Source organism: Trichosurus vulpecula, chromosome 6 (genome assembly GCF_011100635.1).
Source record: "Trichosurus vulpecula isolate mTriVul1 chromosome 6, mTriVul1.pri, whole genome shotgun sequence".
NCBI classification, from domain to species: domain Eukaryota; kingdom Metazoa; phylum Chordata; class Mammalia; order Diprotodontia; family Phalangeridae; genus Trichosurus; species Trichosurus vulpecula.
In genome coordinates, this window is record NC_050578.1 from 279,642,508 (window position 1) to 279,662,309 (window position 19,802).

Here is a 19,802-nt window from a genome sequence, read left to right on the forward strand (position 1 = left end):
GGGTGATTATCAGGAATGGCTATTCTCTGGTCTCTTTCAAAGGGGAGCAAGGAATTGGCTTCTTATCAGAGACCTGGCCTCACCAAGACCCATCTGTTGGGTCCTTTGGAGAAAAGGACATTTAGGCTAGATATTTGATGCCTACATTCTAATCTCTTCTTTTCAAGATATGGACAGAAAAAGAAAGAGTGAGTAAAAGAAGAAGAAATAGAAATTAAAGTAAAACAAACAAAAACCAACCCAACAGTCAAAAGCCACCCAAGTGGGATTGTATTACCCTAGAGGGAGGTTTACCCCTGGCCTGTCGGTTGGCCATCTTCTCTTCTGCTGAGCCTAGAGAGAGTCGGGGTGACTTATTGCTTCCTCCCTTCCCCCCTTACAACTTGACTGAGCATCATGGGAATTTCCCCAGGGAGCTTCATGGAGGTCATCCAGCTCTGGGTAAGAGGAAGCCAGCCCTTCTTCAAGGATCCCAAAGCTCTGTGGGTACAGAGTTTCTCCTATGCATATTCGGTGTCTTGCAGGGATGGGAAAGGTACGGTATGATTCAGGTCCCTCTTGGCCCCCCAGGTCAGGCAGGATGGGTTGTCCTTTTCCCTAAGATTATCTGGTGCCTGTGGTGAACATTGCTGGAGAAAGAATCTCATAGTACACACCATCCCTAGCTTTCCTTAGGGTCAGTAACAAGAACCACCTTATATTTCTATATACTTGTCATTCACCAGGCCTGTGTGAATATCTGATGAGACTGGCACTGGAAGGATCCTCACAAAGACCCCAGGGCATCAGGCTCCTAGCTCCATTTTTCACATGAGGAAGCTGAGGTTCCATAAGTTTCCATTGTTTTTGTAGAACCACCCACCTGGGCCAAGTCAAGGCAGGCTCTGCCCCTGGTCTCTGGATTCCCCTTCTAGTCATTCCAAACTGCAACACACAATCGGGAAGGTTTGCGATTGGAATTGTTTTCCCAAGAGTGGTTCTGTGTTGGCCTCGAGCCATCCTTGTGGAGACGTAGGATGCCACTGCAAGGGACAGCTTTTGAGATGACCTTTTTTAAATAAGTGCATGACTTCTGGAGGCCAGAGATTTCAGTGGCCTAGGACGTTGTTTGGAGACACCCATGTTACGGTGGTCATTCCAAGCCTCCGGGGTCTGATCCCCAACAAGCAACATGACCTTTGTACCTGGCTCCCTTATGACTGATGGGATAAGTCTGGTGGGTAGGATGAAGGAAGTGATCAGATTAATGACAAGGGACATTGGTGCCCTCTGGAATAGAACCTGCCCCTGTGGCCTTGGCCATCCTCACTGATGGAGGAGACAACTGAGCAGAGCAACCAAGTTCACCAAAAAAGGGGGACTACAGTCAATTATCCAGTCCAATTCATCAGACTTTTTTTATTAAGTGCCTGCTGTATGCAAAGCCTGATGCTGGACATTAACAGGAGGACAGAAATGAAAAAGGCTTTCTTCTCCCTGCCCTTGGAGCTGAAAGCATGAAAAGTTAGACAGGCTGGCCAAATACTTGAGGGGCCAAATACCTTCTGGAGGATGAGATCCCAGGCTCCTAGTGGTAGAGCTAGCAGGGCCACAGGGTCCTTGTAGCACAGTGTCCTCATTCTATGGATGAGGACACAAGATACTGGTGTTCTGTGTCAGGACAGTCCATCATGAATGCCATCCAAAGGCCTTCCGTTACTGAAGTGCTTGGAGGCCTCAGCACACCTATGGTCTGAGAGCTCAGGCCCCCAGCAGTGGGTCTCCATGAATGGGAATATGGATGTACTCCACCACCCAAATATCTCTTCCTGTCTGAAACTCACATTTTTTGAAACTGTGCCATATAGGATGTTGGATGTTTATATTATGGGAGTAATTTATTTTTAGAAAGTGCCGAATACTCCAGACCCAAAATAGCTGGACTCTATGCCCTTGGAGGCTGGCCTTTAAGGGGGAGAGGAAGCACACCCTGTCCCAGTGTTGAACTTGGAAAGACCCTATTAAAGGCATGACCATTAAAAGCTGGTCAGGCTATGAGTGTGAGCTGTGTGAGTGTGAGCTATGTGAATGGAAGCATTCCCTACCTGTAATTCTGGATGCTTGTTTCCAGGATCTTATTTCAGAATTGTCCCAGGGTTTATCTCCCTCTCTGTCCTGACTCTGTGGACGCTCCTGCTTTGGAGAAAGGTGACTGGCTCTGGCAGAGAAAGCAGAAAGATTCCTTTATAGGCCATTGGGTGACTTCTCTGATCCAATGGCTGGTCCCTGAAGCTGGTGGTGGGGCACAGAGGGGATTGTGCCTGCTGACTCAGCAGAAGCTGAGGAAGCTAAGAATAGGGAAAGGTCTCCCTGCACATAGGTCAAAAGATAAGGAAACAGGCTGGGTAGTAAATGCCATGTCTGAAACTGGAAGGTGGGCCATGGCCCCTGGCAGTGAGAAGGCTGGTATATCCCCACTCCCTAAGGCTAGGCATGGAGAAGGGAAAGAAAGGATTGGGAGTCAGAGTGCACCCAAGTGCACATCCAACCTTGGACACTTACAAACCGTGTGATACAGGATAAGTCACTTCTTGCCTGTTTCCTCATCTCTTTGGCAGCCTAGGCTCCATGATGCACTCATGCCTATGTTTCCATCAAGAAAGAGTCATTCCTTTGGATGTGAAGGACACCTTTGAATCCCTTAGATCAATGCAGATGCCCATGGGGGAGAGGGATGACCCCGTTTAACAGCTGACTGGGAATTCTTTGGCAGCTTCAAAATCAATCACAGGAAAAATGTGGGAACCCCAAACAGTGGGAAAAAGAGGGGAAAGGGAGGGGACAAACATTTCTTAAGTGGCTACCATGTGCCAGGCACGGTGCTAAGTGTTTTACAAATATTATCTTATTTAAAGAAGCAATGGGAGAAGATCTGAGTGTCTTAGTGGACCCTAAGCTCTATTTGAATCAGTAGTGTGACTTAATGTGGGCTGAGACCTTGCAAAGGGGTAGAGTGTCCAGGACTAAGGAGGTGACTACCACACTGGCCTCTCCCTCGGCCCAGTCACTCCTGGAGTGTTGCATACCTTCCACTGTTTAAAAGGGAAGTTGATAAACTAGCCAATATCCAGAGGCTGCTGACAACCCAGGCATGAGAAGGGCTCATTACATGAGGATCAGGGAGGAAGCTGAAGATATGTGTGTGTGTGTGTGTGTGTGTGTGTGTGTGTGTGTGTAATGGCTGTGTTCAAGGATCTGCAGGATTGTTTGGATTTGGGATTAGATCTGATCCCAGTAGACAGAACTAGGAGAGTGGGTGGCAGCTGGCAGGAGGCCCATTTGGGCCTGACCATGAGAGCCGCTGTCCCAAGTGAACTGGTCTGTGACTGCAGAACTTTAAGCAGAGGTTTGGTGGCCACTGATTGGCTTTGTTAGGAGGGTTCTTGGTCCTGGGCTGCGTTTGCCTCACTAATCCCTCTCGCCCCCTTCCCCACCTCACACCTCTCATTTCCTGCTTCCTGGAGGCTGAACCAGGAGGGGGCAAGTGTGACAAGGGCCATCTTTGCAGCTTTCCAGGTTGGCCTGGGGCCACCCTTGAGTGGAGGGACCCCTCCAGCCTCAGCCCTGGGGGGATGCCCAGCTGCCCAGGCCTGCCAAGTTTGGACGGAGGCAGGTGGTTGCTCTGTGACCCAGGAAAAGAAAAAACTCAACATTTCTAGAGCTCTTCTGGGATTAGAAATTCTTCTCCTCTCAACACCCTTGTAAGGTATGGAAAGTGTCCTTAACTCCATTGAAACATGAGGAAACGGAGGCCCAGAGACCACAAGTTACTTGTCCTGGCTCACACAGCTGGCAGAGAGAGCTTTTCCACCCCTCCCCTCCCCCCGCCTCTGTCTGTGGTCATGACCTCATCAGTGTTTGCTCCCCCCTGGTCTGAGCTTTTAACGATTCCAATGACTGTGGACACCCCTCCTCTAGCAGCACAGTGACTACACAAGGGAAGCCCTACCCACCCACCTTAGCCCCTGCCTCTCCCTGCTGCTCTGTCACCCCTGGGTGCTCCACTGGCCTCGATCCCTAAAGTCACTCTTGTACCCGTGGCCTTTCTGTGTCCTGGGCCCCTGGTGCACACCTGTAGAAATGAACCAAATCTTTAGTAGAGGAGTCAAATTCCCTGGAAAAAGAACCTGAGCCCAGGGTGGTTCCTGATTTCTGAGAGTGGGTATCCCAGCCCCCAGAAGCCCAACTTGTCATGAAGCCTGTGAGGCAGAGCCTGGAATGGAGCCCAGGGCACACTGGGCATCTCACCCACCAGAGTGGCTGGCACAGTGCCTGGTACCCCATGGGCACTGGGTCACTGGTTGTGGAATGTTTATTGGCCCATGTGGAATTGAGTCAAGAGAGAAAGCGCATCAGCACTGCCGGCTGACCACCACCAAGAGTGCTCAGTGGCCCCTAGAGAGGGCCAACTTACAACTGGGACTTCTTCCTCACTCTCCAAGAGGCTGACGCTGGCCTGGCCAGGATCAGGACAGGCAGCACAGGCTAGCGCATGGAGGGGGGAGCTTAGACTCCACAAGACCTGGGCTCAAGTCCCACATACTGGGTGATTCTTTACTACTCTGGGCTTCAGCCAATTAACTTCCTAGGACTCAATCAGGTCCTAGAAGAATCATTCGACATTTGGGGTTTGCAATACATAGAGCTCTGAGCCTTGAGTCAGGAAGACACTAGCAGGGTGACCCTTGGCAAGTCATTTAAGCTGTCTCCCTTGGTTTCTTTATCTGTCAAATGATTGTACCTACCTCCAGGACTACCTCCAAGATCAAATGAGGTAACAGTTGTCAGGTTCCTGGTACATAGTAGGTGCTGTATAAATGTTAATTTATGGTAGGAATCCCAGCACCTGGAGCTTTTCTCATGATGAAACAATTCTAGACTCTTTGTGTCTTTATGTGGTAGCAGGAGTGTTGGACTTGGGGTTAAGAGAACTGGGTTCAAATTCTGCCATAGAACTGTAAGGTTTCATGCTTTATAAATTTTAAGTTAAATCCCACCCTGGACGTTCTCTTTCCTGAGAGGAGGAATCTGAGAAGCCTCATTTTCTTCATCTTTATAAAGGGCAGCTAGAAGGCACAGTAGATAGAGTCCTGGACCTGGAGTCAGGAAGACCTGAGTTCAAATCTGGCCTCAGACACTTCCTAGTTGTGTGACCCTGGGCAAGTCACTTCATCCTTTTGGCCTTGGTCTTCTCATCTGTAAAAGGAGCTGGAGAAGGAAATGGCCAACCACTCCAGTGTCTCTGCCAAGAAAACCCCAACGGGGTCACAGAGAGCCAGACACAACTGAAAACGGCTGAGCGTCAGCAATAGCCCCCTCATATGTACCTTGTGGTAAGGATCAGATGAGAATACCATAGAAGTATCAGTCCTCTGGAGGATATTATTTCCACTCCTTCCCTCATGAGGTTTGGAGCAACTCAGAAAGCATTTATGAAGCACCTGCTGTATGTAGAGCACCATTGTCATGGGTCGCTTCCCGAGCTGCTAGGGACCTTCTCATGGGCCATCTGGCCTTCTGGCTCCTGAGCAGGAATCCCCTTTCCAGCATCCCAGGTGCTCATCAGGCTTCTGCTGGAAGGGGCCATCCAATGATTGCTGAGGCAGCCCCTTCCCCTCCAGGACCCCTCCCTGTTTCTTCTTCCTTTTTTCCTGCCCCATTCTTGCCTTTGCTGCTGGACAGATCTGCTCCCTTTTCTGGGAGCTAGGCCTCTGCCCTTAGTTTCCCTGGGGACTTTTCCTCCTCCCCAAGTAGGCATCTCGGCCTCAGCCTACAGGCAAGCCTTTGTTAACCAGAATGCTGGGGGGAGGGCTCTAGCACCCTGGGCTTCCTGGTTAACTGAGGCTTGTTGGTTGGGCTTCAGGGGAGTGGTGTTGGTGTTTGTTTTCTGTTGAATCTATTCTTGGTGTTGAAAGTCTTGGCTGTTACCAAGTTTCTGGTCCTTTGGCAGTGGGTGGAATCAGTCTGATGAGGAGGGGCCTCATGGGGCTCCAGCAGAAGAATGATAACTGTGTTGATAACTGTTAATACTGCATTCTCTGGCATTTTACCATGAGCCATGTGCTTTCCTCGAAGCACCTGGGAGGGCAGGGCTCATTATCCCCATTTGACAGGTGAGAAAGCAGAGTCTGGGAGTCCTAGCTGGGTCTCCTGATTCCAAGTCCAGGGCTCTGTGGAGGGGTGGTAGAAAGAGCCTTGGTCAGGGAGTGAGGCAAGCTGGGTTTAAGATAGGCCGCTTGATTTGTGTGACTCTGGACAAGTCACCTAAGCTCTCCATGCCTCACTTTCTCCACTAGTCCCTTCTCAGTCATGAGCCTGACATCCTTTTGGCACTAATCAGGGATGCCCTTCCTTTCTTCAGCTGTCAGATGAGCACAGTGATGTTTCTTCTCCAGCCCTCACACGGTCGTTGGAAAGAATACAGAAGCATGTTCATTTATTAAATGCCTACTGTGTGCCAGGCACTGAGCACTGGGGATACAAAAAAAGGCAGAAGACAGTCTTGGCCCATCCTCCAGGAGCTTACAATCTAAGGGGGCATGCTGGGTGGGGAGGCCCCCCCAAGGCTCCCCAGCTTTGTACCCCTCTTCCTTCTCTACTTTATGGCTCTAGATATGCTTCCCAGACCATGTGAGGAGGTTCCCCGAACCTGGGGAGAACGACCGGCCAACAGATACAGACACAGTGATCTCTGGACAGGAGAAATCAGAACAGATGACCAGAGGGAAGGCACTGGAAATAGGAGGAGCTGAACAGGGCTTCCTGGAGAAGGGGATAATTTCAGTTAGGGCTTAAACGATTTCAAAGGTGATGTACTAGGTACATCCCTAGACATGGCTTCCAGATTAATATGTCATCGATCAAGAGCAGAAAGTGCCCTCCAAGGGATATTGTTCCATCCCCTTCACTTTGCAGGGGAAGAATCAAAGCCCAGGGAGATGAGAGAACTTCCCTGATATCAATCAATCAACATTTATTAAGCACCTACTATGTGCCAGGCACTGTGCTAAGTGCAGTAATGAGGCAGGATTTGAACCTAGATTTCCCCCAACACCCCAGGTCAGCTGGGATTCCTTTACATTGGTCTCTGGTTTGGAAGATTTCTCATGGCCCCATCACAGAATCTATATCTCATTCCCTTTGAGTGAGCCTGTATGTGTCTATGCTTTGCTGGGGGTTGGGAGAGTTAATTAGCACGTGGTGGTCCTGAGGCCTGGCCTTGAACAAGTCCCCTCAGGCAGCCGTCTCACTCATGTCTTCTCTCTGGTGGTTGGGACTGAACAGTCATACTAACTGGCTCTTGTGTCTGGGAGCCCCTAGGGGAAAGCAGCCAGAAACCTGCTGGGCCCCACGTCGGCTTTGGCATTTAGCTTGGGAAAAAATGAAGCCCCGGTTCCCTGAGTCTTCTTGCAAACTTCCCAGCATCCTTGGCCAATAAACTGGGCACTGCTCTTAACCCATCCTGCGTGAGCTCCATGCACCCTGGGTCCCATGACCCGGAGCCCTGCTCTGGCCAGATGTTTCCAAGGATGGACTGTGTTGTTCACATAAACCGAAGAGCCAGAAACAAACAGCAGGTCGGGGGCCACTGTCAGGAGCGGTCTCCATGGATTTGGAGGCATATAATTGGAGTCTCTTGTGTGGCGGTGTACTGTGCATGGAAAGAAAACCCTTGGGGTGATGATGATGCTTCCTCCCCCACCCCCATGAGGTTTGGAGCATCTCAGAAGTCATTTACTGAGCATGACTGGGTTGGACACCAGCTCCCTGCAAGGGCTGGTCCCCACTGTACCCCAGCAGTGAGGTTGTGAGTGTGCAGGACCAAGGAGCTGTGGTCAGTGGGGGGCCTGGGAGGGTCTCTGTGTCTTGCGTGCCTTCCTTGAGAGATAGGGCTGGGTGTGGAATCAGATGACCTGGGTTCAAATCGCACCTGTGTGACCTTGGGCAAGTCACTTGGACTCTGTGGGCCTCAGGGTCCTCATCTGTAAAATGAGGGGGTTGGACTAGATGACCCCTGAGGCCCCTCCCAGCTCTGGCTCTAGGATCCTGTGATTTCCCTGGGCCTTGATTTCTCCCTCCGTAAAATGACACTTGTCGAATTCAGTGGCCTCTGAGGCTCCTTCTACTTTTGCCTGTTCGCATACTGCCTTCTCCAGGAAACCCTTCCTGCTACTTCTGATGCTCCCATCTTTGCCCCTCAAACCTCAGGAGGTCCTTGCTTTTCCCCCTTCTAATCTCCTTGTGCGATTGATTGCCATGGTGACATATTTCCTTTCGAGGCTTCTCCCTGAGCTGTACTTTGGTTCTTCCCACAAAGCCCTACTTTGGGTCTCCCTCAGAACCCAGCACAATAGCTGGCAATCACTAGGCACTTAATCAATGCTGAATTAATTCATTCACTGTCAGTGTCCATGAAGACTAAGCTTCTTAGAATAAAAAAAAATCACTAACGATATACACAAGCATGAGGGTTCATTCAGCAAGCATTGAGTGAGGGCCTACTGTGTGCTGAGCCACATGCTAGGTGTGGAAGATAGAAAGACAAAAATGTGACTCCAGTGCCGAAGGTTGCTAGTGTCCCTCATGCTCTGAAATTAAGTTGTATCTGCTTTATACATTTAAAAATAATTTATCTTTGTTCATATTCTTTTCTTCTGATAGAACATATGCTCCCTGAGGACAATGTTTGTTTCATTTTTTTTCTCTGTGTCCCCAGAACCTAACTCAGTGCCTGGCACATAGTAGGTCCTTAATTGATATTTGTGGAATGAATGAAATAGTTTCTTCCCTCAATGAGCTTACATTCTATTGGGAAAGAATGTATGGGGATATATACAGAGCTCTAGAGTTAGGAACAGAGGACCTGGATGCCATTTCCAGCTCTCCATATGATGCCAGGTGCATCACCTGTAAAATGAGAATTTGGAACTCATGTCTTCTAAGGACCTTCAGGGTCATCTTTTTAAAGATGAGGAAACTGAGGTTAAAAGAGGTAAAGGGACTGGCCTGGGTTGTGTTGCTAACAGGCCAGGTCAATTTGACAGCCCTGGGTCACCTGACTGCCAGTAGCCTATGAACTTGTGACCTCACTGTCTTCCCAGCTGAAGCTCTATCCATGAGACAGGCTTGCCTAGGGTCTAAAGCTGGTTCAGAACTCAGGTTGTCCTGATTCTTCTGCACAGCCAAGCTGCCCCAGAATATTGGTGCTCAAAGGATATGCTTTTGGGGACTAATATCTTAGGATAATTTTATTTCTTGGTACTCTCACCTAAAGCTGTCCTTGAGACCAAGACTCTGATAAGCATGTTAGATCACAGACCCCTGTGGCACTCCAATAGAGACACCCATCCAAATTGACCTGGACATGTTAGTAATTATTTACTTTTAGGCACTTTGCCATCTAACCATTTCTCAGTCCACCCAAATGTCCCATCATTAGGTCCACATCTCTCATTCTTAGCATTGATTCTGAAAGACTTTATCAAATGCTTTTCCCAAATTAAGGTAAGCAACCCCTAGAATTTTTTCTCCTGATCTACCAGGCTAATAATAGTCAATAGTCAATAATATTAAAAAAATAATCAGTTTAGCCTGACCTGCATGACCTGTCTTGGATGAAATCAGTGAGGTTCTGGGTGATTGCTGCTTCCCTTTCTAGAGGTTCACTAGCCATCCCTTTAATAATCAGTAAGTACCTGAATTGAAATCACACTTACTGACCTGAAGTGGTCCTTTCTTTGAAGAGTGAGACATTTGCCTTTTTCCATTCCTTTGACACACTCATTCTCCACTATCTTTCCAGCAGTCACATCCTCTGAATCTTTAAGGATACAGTTCCTTTGGCCCTGTGACTTCAGCTCATCCATAGGACATCTTGGTCCTCTCTTCCTTACATCACCTCACCCTCCTATCCCCCTCCCCCAATATATTCTAGGTTTCTTTCAAACAGTATCTGTGTTACCCACACATACCCTGTGCTTTCCAGCTTCCATGTCCGGGCTAAGGCAATGACAGCTGACTAGGAAGCTGGGATTCATGAGGACTCGTCAAGCAGTTAGATGGCTACCAGCTTCACAGGGCACCCTTTGGGAGGCCAGAGTTTTCTTGGATGCTTTTCTATTGCTTAAAATTGAGCTGGGGTGCCAGTCCCAAGGAGGTCTCTAACTGCCCCAGTTGAAACTGTTCTCTCTCCTTCCAGACTAAAATACATGGAATTGGATTTGTGAAAATCCACGCGCCCTGGAACGTTCTGTGCCGAGAGGCTGAATTTTTGAAACTCAAAATGCCCACCAAGAAGGTCAGTGGTTCTCTGTCTATCCAAGCCCTACCGAAGCTTCAGGAAAGCTTGGGAGCATGTGAGCCACAGATGAGGATATTGATGTGGGACTGGGCTGCTTTGGCAAGGTGGGTTGCTGGTCAGTTGCATGGCCTGCCGTGCCAATGGCGACTGGTGTTTTTTCTCCACCAAAGGATTCTCAGAAGCAATGAGAGGTTAACCTGGTCTCCCACTGCATCTACTCTTGGAGGGGGCTGTTGCAGGGATTGTTTTTTTAATTCCTGCTTACCTCCCTCTTTCCATTTTCTAGAAAAGAAGCACAGACCTGAGTCTGGGTCTGATACTTAATAGCATATGAAACACCATCCCAAACTGGAAAAAATGGCGCAGACACTAGAAGGTGGCTATAAAGCCCCCTGAAATTGATGGCCAGTGAAAGGGAAATTAAACATTGGGCTCCAGGCCGCCACTGTGGTGTCTTAGCCCAATTTATCCTGCTCCTTTTCATCCCATTGACGGTTACAAAGGGATCTTACAGCCTGTTCCTCATGGTTTGTTTAGCTTGGTTTATTTCTCTGCAGAGACAAGGGCCAGAGGTACGAGGGGCCATTTACATAGTCCTGTCAATCAGGCCATGCCTTCTTGAATCATCTAACAGTTTCTGAGAGAACAGGCACCTCATTGAACGTGTCAGGCAAAGTTTGCTGGATCTGACAAAATTGCTGCTTTCTCTCCCTGTTCCTTACAGACACTTTGGGAAGGTCTGTTAATAGGAACTTGCTGGCCCAGAGTTTGTCTGTCTATCTTAATATGTAGAGCAGGTTCTTGGGCCTGTGCTGGACCACATCAGAAAAGTCACCTCACACACAGCCGAATGATACCGGATTCCTTTCTCCCCCAATCTTCAGATGTACCAGATTAACCAGAGCCGGGGCCTCCTCAAAAAAATTAACTCCGTCTTCCAGAAGATAACAGAGCCCATTCAACCCCGAGTGGCTGACAACAGATCTCAGACCATGAAGAGACTCTCTTTTGCCTTCTCCCGGGAAAAGCAGCACCTGTGAGTATGAACCTGGCCCAGGCTGCCAGTTTCTCGTCAATCATACTTTCCTGGGCACCTGGGTATTTCATCTTTAGAAACAGAAAAGATGCATTGCTGTTTTGTGGCTCCACAGGTGTTTGGCATGGTTCTTCTGCCAGGAGAGTTTGTAGATATATTCCTTGATGTCCATCAATAGACCAATGGAATTCCAGAAAGGGGGATTGGGCATCAACTGGGTGCCAGGCCCTGCCCTTTGACACCAGGGGTTCAGGGGTTGTTGGGATACAAAGACTGGCTGGCTTGCTGTCCTGTACATGTCCAGCCCATCCCTCATGCTTGAAATGTTCTCCTTCCTCACCGGCCTCTTGGAATGCCGGGGTTTCCTAAAGTGGGACCTCCTACTCAAAGCCTTCATCCAACTTCTAGCTCTTAGTGCTCCCCCTCCCCAAAATATATTACTTAGCATTCCATTTGTGTGGCTTCTCTATTCACTTTGTCTCTGTAGACACCTCTGTGCATGTGTGTATAGATATATGTGTCTTGTTCCTCCCCTCCATTGGTAGAATGTAGGCTCCTCAAGGTGCCAGGACCATTCTCACTTTGTATCCCCAAGTACAGAGTAGGCCTGGCACATAGTGGGTGCTTCATAAAAGCTTGAGGAGTTGAATTGAATGAACAACCACCTGGTCCCTGTCCTCAAGGAGTCTGGAGTCCAGGGGGGTGGGGAATAGGCAGTCCAAAGAGAGAGAGTGTGGAAGTGTGCTCACCAGTGAGGGTGCCCCAAAGAAGCTGTGAGCCAGACCAAAGGTGAGCCAAGAAAAGAGTCATGGGAGAAATCTGAGAAAGGAGAGCTCCCCCTGTGTAGAGCAGGTAAAAAGAAAGACAAACTGATTGATATCTGAGAGCAGACAGCCAGCTCCCAAGGAAAAGGGGCCCCTGTACACACAGACCGTGTTCTCAGAGCGTAGTAGCCAGCCGAGAAAGCCCAGAGAAGGTGGAGGAGTGGCCCCTTGGGGAGAGGAGCAGGGGGATCAAGGCTCCTAAGGAAGCCAGGCCTGAACTGGCCGTCTCCTCCCTTGCCAGCCCCGGGAAGCAGTTTGGTCTAGGCAAAGGGCAGTTGGCCTAGCTCCTAATAAGGGAATACTGTTTTCTTTGGTTTGGAATCAGAGGCCCCTAAATCAATAAGTCTGCCCCTCCTTCTTCACCCTGGTGTCATCACACAAGTAAATACTGTTTGCAGTTACAACCCTGGTGATACTGAACAAGCCAGTGAGACTTGTTAAGAACAGATCCCAACCCAGACTCAGTCCTCTGATGCAGATGTGATGCAGATCCCACCCCACCAATAACGTAGAGATTCAGCAGAGGGGGAGGGACTGGCCCAAGGTCTCATGGCCCAGCGGTGTGCTAGGAAATCTTCCCCTTGTAAGTCCCCTGCCCCAGCTGGCTCAGTGGCAGAGTCCCAGGCTTGATGTCAGCATGGACAAGGGCTGGTCTGTTTCACTAGGAGTTTCATTCCTTTAGCTGGGGTGGAAAGGTGTACAACTTACCTTGGGGTCTCTGCTGGCTCCGGACAGTAACAACCGGCAACCTCTGAGCTCCGACTTCCTGTGGAAGGCTGGTGACACCTTGACTCTGTCATGTCGTGTGAGACCAAAAGCTTCCTAAGGGAGGCCTGGAGCCTCATGCTGTTCCTGGGTGGGAGGCCGATACCTCCATCCATAGTAATAGACAGTAGTAATAGTAGCTAGCATTTGGAGAGCTACTGGGTTTGCGAAGTCCTTGTGCTATCGTTTTATTTGATCCTCACAACAACTCTGGGAGGCAGGAGCTGTTATTATCCCCATTGTACAGATGGGGAAACTGAGGCAGGTGGGGGTTAGGTGATTTGTACAGGAACACACAGCTAGGAAGAGTCTGAAGCAGGATCTGGAGCGTCCAGCTATGATTCAGCCCCCTGCTTGTCTACAGTGTGCAGTTTCAGCCAGCTTGGAATCCAGCCCTCTGCTCTTTGAACTGAGCTACCCCATTTCTGACGTGTAGAGGCTAAAGGATACAGGAGGTTGGGCAGACCTCCATTGGATCCATGAGGAGAGGGATGTTCAGAGAGAGGTGAGAGGCTTAGCTGTGATCACACAGAGGTGGCAGAAGTGTGCTGTGGACCCAGACCCCTAAAAGATCAGTCACACCCTCCTCCAGAGCCAAGCCCAGCTCCCCAGCCTGGAGCAGGTCTCACACACACACACACACACACACAGAGGCACACATTGACACACACAGACACACAGACACAGGCACACACACACAGAGGCACACATAGACACACACAGACACAGACACGCACACACACAGGCACACACACAGACACACATAGACACACACAGGCACACATACACACACAGACACACATAGACACACACACAGGCACACACAGAGGCACACATAGACACACACAGACACAGACATACACACACAGGCACACACACACAGACACACATAGACACACATACACAGACACACACACATACAGAGGCACACACACATAGACACACACACAGAGGCACACATAGACACACACAGATACAGACATACACACACATACAGAGGCACACACACACAGACACACACACACACACACAGGCACACACACACACAGGCACACACACACAGAGGCATACATTGACACACACAGACATAGACATGCACACACACACAGGCACACACACACAGAGGCACACATAGACACACACAGACACAGACACACACAGACACATAGGCACACACACATAGACACACATAGACACACACAGGCACACACACAGAGGCACACATAGACACACACACAGACACAGGCACACATACACACACAGACACACATAGACACACACATAGACACACACAGGCACACACACATAGACACACATAGACACACACAGGCACACACACAGAGGCACACATAGACACACACAGACACAGGCACACATACACACACAGAGGCACACATAGACACACACACACAGACACAGGCACACATACACACACAGACACACACAGGCACACACACAGAGGCACGCATAGACACACACAGACACAGACATACACACACACAGGCACACACACACAGAGGCACACATAGACACACACACAGGCACACACACAGACACACATAGACACACACACAGGCACACACACACACAGGCACACACAGAGGCACGCATAGACACACACAGACACAGACATACACACACAGGCACACACACACAGACACACATAGACAGACACACTCACACAGACACACACACGCACACACGGCTGCTGCTGCTGCTGCCTCTTTCCCATGACAGGCAGGGTGATGTGTGAAGAAGACTAAAAATAAAGCTAGAAAGCTCCCACACTTGCTTGGACTATGCACTCTCCTTCTCTGAGGCTCAGTTTCCTCACCTGCAAAGTGGGTGTGCATGTGTGTGATCATGAACTCTAGACTGCTTGTTCAGGCACGTCTGACTCTCCATGACCCCCTTTAGGGATTTCCTGGCAAAGATACTGGAGTAGTTTGCCATTTCCATCTCCAGCTCATTTTACGGATGAGGAAACTGAGGCAAACAGAGTGAAGCAACTTGCCCAGGGTCACACACTAGGAAGTGTCTGAGGCCAGATTTGAACTCGAGTCTTCTTGACTCCAGGCTCTGGGCTCTACCCACTGTACCGCCTAGCGACCTGAGACTACTATCTCCTCTATTTTACCTATAAAAAAACTCCAGCCCAGAGAGGTTAAGACACTTAATAAAGTCACAGAGCCGGGATATGAGCCCAGGTGTCCCTGACATTCTCTCTATCGCCTTTCCCTGACAAAGTCGTGGCGAGCGTCAGCGAAGGTCAGCGAGGCCGAAGCCCGTTAGGGAGTGAGTAGCCATTAGTCTTCTGTGCTTGCTTCCCTGAGTAGCCCCACAGGTTCTAACCCTAAGAGAGTTCTCAGGATGGGTGGGTGGGGGAAGCCTTGTGGGAAGTAGGAAGGAGCACACTGTGATGTCTCCTGCTCATGGCCTCCTTCCCCAAAGAAGGCTTGGATAAAGCGTTGCCCGAGTGGTCAGTCTTCCTTCCTAGCTGCCAACAATGGTCCTGTTTCTGTGATCACTTGGTCCTAGGACACTGTCGCTTCTCAATTCTCAGTAGCTAGAACATGGGACAAGGCTCTGTCCAGTAACCAATGCCCTGTTCTCTTCAATCTCCCCACAGGTTTGACCTGAGTGATAAGGATTCTTTTTTTGACAGCAAAACTCGGAGCACTATAGTAAGTATGGCTAGTCCTCTTGTGTCCACTACAGCTGAGGGGTTGCCCTTGGGAATCCAAAGGGATTTTCCCTTCCAAGGTCCTCATCCAATGGGAGAATGGTGTTCATGCCATAATCATGAAGTGATAGATTCTCAAGGTTAGAATATTGTGCTGACCAAAAGTGGGGAAGAAGAAGCCTTCCTTGTACATGGTGGGAGAAAGGGAGAAAGTAGGATGTGTGTCTCCACATTTAGACAACGTCTCTGGCCCTGGATCATCATGAAATCAGAGATAGGAAAGTGATAAGTTTCTCAGAGCCCCCTGGAATTTCAGCCCAGGTTGTATTTTGTAAACTCCTGCCCCATGAATGCTCCCTCAGCCTTGGAGTTCCATGGCCCCTGGACCTGCATATTATAGAATGTGGGTCTCAGAGAAGCCAGGGACCAGTTTGGCGTGCAAATTGTGCCCATTGGTCAAAACAAATGAATGCCTGCACTCAGACCGGGGCCACCCTGCCCTGGTGCAGGGGCTGCTTTGTGTTTATCCATCAGCTGCCAGCTGGGAAGGCAGCCAGTCCTCACACTGTATGTGCCTCAGCTCAAGGCAAGCCTTTTATCTAAACAAGAAATTAAGGTTTCGGCCAAGTTGTTGTTCTCAGGCCTTCTCTGCAGAGCAAGCAAACAAGTCTGGAGTCGGAGCCTAGCTGGGGGACAGGAGGAGGGGATCAGGTGGCCACGAGTCCTGCTGTGGGTCTGCCCAACACTTCTCCAGTGGGTCCTCTTGACTTGGGGGAAAGGGACTTTTGTTAAAGCTGTATTGCAGCTGAAGCATATGCAAGATTTTCTCGGAGGGAGTTAAGAAGAGTCTCTCTTCTCTTAGCAAAGTGCTTTTTAAGGTCTATCCTGCTGGTGGGCACAGTCCTGTAGCCTGAGGACTTGGCCAGACTGGGAGGGGAGTGAGTTCATAGAGGCAGAGATTCAGAGCTGGGAGGGATCTTCCAGATTCCCTAGACCACCCACCTCATTTGACACAAGAAAGTCCAAAGAGCTTAAGGGGCTTGGATTCTTAAGGAGGGAGGGAGCAGAGGTTGGATTTGAACCCAGGCCCCCTTTCAAGGCACTGCATGCTGCTTCTGCTCCCAGCACAGACTGGTCTGTTCCACCCTGGACCTAAATCCCTAGAGCATTCCCAACCAGTAACCAGCCTTTCTGTGTTCTGGGGCCTCAGAGTGTGGGAATCCACTCCCACTTCCAGAGAGAGGATCTTCCCCTGGGGCCAGCTCTCCTTGTCAGGGAGGTCTTATCTAGTCTAGCTGAATTTGACCTTTCTGCCATCCATTGTTCTTGGTTATGCCCTCTGCCCAGAATGAGGTGAACCCCTCTTCTAGGTCCCAACCCTTCAAATGCTTCAGACATAGCTCTTTTCTGCCTGACTCTTTTCAGGCAAAACCTTGCCCTCCCCCCAGATTAACTTCAGCCAGTCTCAAAATGGCATGAACTTGAGGCCCTTCTTCATCCTGATTTCCCTCCTCCATGTATTTCCTGAAACATGGTACCCAGAACTGAGCACAGGCCTCCAGGTGGTATCTGAGCAGGGCAGACTGAAGGCCAGAGTCCATTCTCTGCCCTCGATCCTTCCTCAATTCACCCCAGTGCTCTGAGACTTCTACCACTCCTGCTAGCAATGGAAAGTCTCATCCTATATTATACCAGTGCTTGTCAGGCCTTTGGGAGGCAGGCAGCCTCCAAGTCCAAACTTTGGATAGCACACAAGGCCCGTAATTGATCCCCTACTTGGTGGGAATAAAGGACAAAATCCCCTGCAGCCCCATATCCTGCACGATCTTGTTCCTTTGTGACAACATCTCCCAGGACTCTGGGCACACACAAGTGGACTTCTTGGGACTTCTCAGGAAAGTGGGCCTTCCCCAGGAAAGGGGCTTCACCTCCATTGCTGGCATCATTTCAGAGCTCACCTCTAGGGTCATGGGATGGGTGTTCCCCGCAGCCGGTGTAAATTGGCATTTGGGCTCTTAGGAAAGAATCCCATTGATGTCATGCATTTCCTAACAATGAAACTCCCTCCCGCCATTTTTGCCTCTGACCTAGGTCTACGAGATTTTGAAGAGGACAACCTGCTCAAAGGCCAGCATGGGTAAGGAGCCATGTGGAAGGGGTGGAAATTCACTCATCTCAATCCCTTTTCCAGTGCAGACCTGGGAAAGGAGGGAAGGGGTGGCACCAACTGAAATGGTCTTCCTTTATATTCCCCCCATTCTGGGGTTTTTGGTAATGGTTTGAGCTCATGTGCCAGTTTTCAACAGGAGAGCTGGAAGGATTTTATTTTTTTAATGTTAGTCCAGTCTGGGTCACCTGGCCCAGGGCCTTCTTGGTCCTGAGGACTGTGGACTGACCTAAAGAGGGAACCTTTAAGTTCTGTGGCAGGAGATCTCAATAACACTGGCCATCACTGGAGCAGACCAGGAGATCATTACTTTCTCAGTCTGAGTCAATAGCCATTGGAAGTTATAAGAAAAACATTAATACTTGGTATCAGAGAACTTCCCATCAAGCATCTCCTCCAGGCTAGGCCCCGGGCTTGGCGCTGGGGATTCAAAGACAGAGAAGAAACTAAGGCCTGTCTCTAGAAGCTTAGACTCTCCCCAGACCGGGGCTCCCCTGGGAAGCTTTCTGACATGCTGACTTGGCCCAAAGTTGGGACTGGCCTTATACCCTCTAGTCTTCGAGGGGTTAGGACACGGGCCCAGCTCAGCCATCCCACCGGCTTCACAGGCTGGTATGGCCGGTGACCTGTTATACCAGAGCGCTGAAACGAATATGAAATGAATGGTTCATAGCAGTCTGGTGATAAGGGAAGTCTGTTTTCAGGGATGCTGATTCTAACCACAACTGACTTCCTGTGGGGTTAGAAATCCCTCCTGAGGGAACCCAGGTTGGGTGGGAGGCAAGCTTAAGCCATCAGGGTTTTCTTCCTCTTTCCCTGGCTGCAGAAAATGTGCCCTGAGAAGCCTGAGCTCCAGCCTCTGTCCAGGGACAGAGGACATCGATGAGCAGGGCCGCTGGGGCCACCTGAGCAAAGGAAATTCTTGGAGGGCCCATCACTGCAGCTGATGAAGGCTTTATGTCCGGGGACTGGGGAGAAAGGGAGGAGACACTAGAAGCCATCCATCAGTCAGTCAGCTCCCATTCATTAAACACCTGCTGTGTGCCCAGGATTCAAAACTGTGGTTCCTGCCCCCCCAGGAACTTCCATTCTAATGGGGAGACAACGTGCAAACAACCAATGCATACATAATACAGAGCGAAGTCTCTGCTCCCCATCCAGTCTGAACTGCATTTCATTGCAATAAATATCTCCATGTACAAGGGCCTGGCCTCTGAAGGCTTATGGTCTGAATGGGGGTGAGGCATACATGCAGCAGCAGACGGGGGTGAGGGAGTTCTTTCTAGAATATTCACAATGAATCCCTTCCTCTTCAGAGACAGAACATAGGAGGACAGTGTTAGCAGGAAGGACCTCAGAAGTCCTCACTATATAGTGGGGAAGTGACTTATGCAAGGTCACTCAGTCAGCTGGAGAAATAGTCTTGAAACTTTCTACTCTGCCATGAACTCTATTTTTTGGTTCTGGTCCAGTCAGTGAGGTAACCTAACCACCCCCCAGTAAAGAACCCCCTTCTGGGGAAACTCCCCCTTCCATTTAGAGGAGGCCTCTCTACAGACTCCCTGGGACAAGCCCTCAGGACAGGTGAGGAGCCTTGGCTCAAGGACTCAGCCTGGCACTGCCCTCCAGAATCCTGGCCCTGTGTCTTAGGATCATAAGACCTTAGGTCTCTTCGAGGCCAAAAGTCCATCCCTCTCATTTTATAGGTGAGGAAAATAGTCCTGGAGGTGAAGCAGTAACTAGTCAGCCTCTGAGACAGAATTTGAACCCAGTTCCCTGAGTCAGTGGGGCTGGTGTTCTTTCCTCTGTACAAGACAGAAGCTTTTAAGAAGCCAGCACCCTAAGGGCCTGCCTGCCCATCCCTGACTCCCAGGGCTAGCTGGGATGGCTTCTTGGAATAAGTCTGACCTTTGAAACATCCCCCACCAGAAGTTTGGTGGCCCCAGCAAGGGTCCAAGCCCAGTCACCTGGGGGATTGCCCCCTAGCC

At 49.8% G+C, this 19,802-nt stretch overlaps 1 protein-coding gene across 4 annotated transcripts in view; it reads left to right on the top strand.

The window, feature by feature from the left end:
• Positions 1–19,802, top strand: part of ANO1 (anoctamin 1) — a 197,282-nt gene that overhangs the window by 115,300 nt on the left and 62,180 nt on the right. For all 4 annotated transcript variants that reach the window (XM_036762821.1, XM_036762825.1, XM_036762823.1 and 1 more), the window contains 4 exons: positions 10,238–10,336; positions 11,224–11,375; positions 15,594–15,648; positions 17,739–17,784. In XM_036762821.1, coding sequence (XP_036618716.1) covers positions 10,238–10,336; positions 11,224–11,375; positions 15,594–15,648; positions 17,739–17,784 — 352 coding nt within the window. The remainder of the gene's footprint in view (positions 1–10,237; positions 10,337–11,223; positions 11,376–15,593; positions 15,649–17,738; positions 17,785–19,802) is intronic.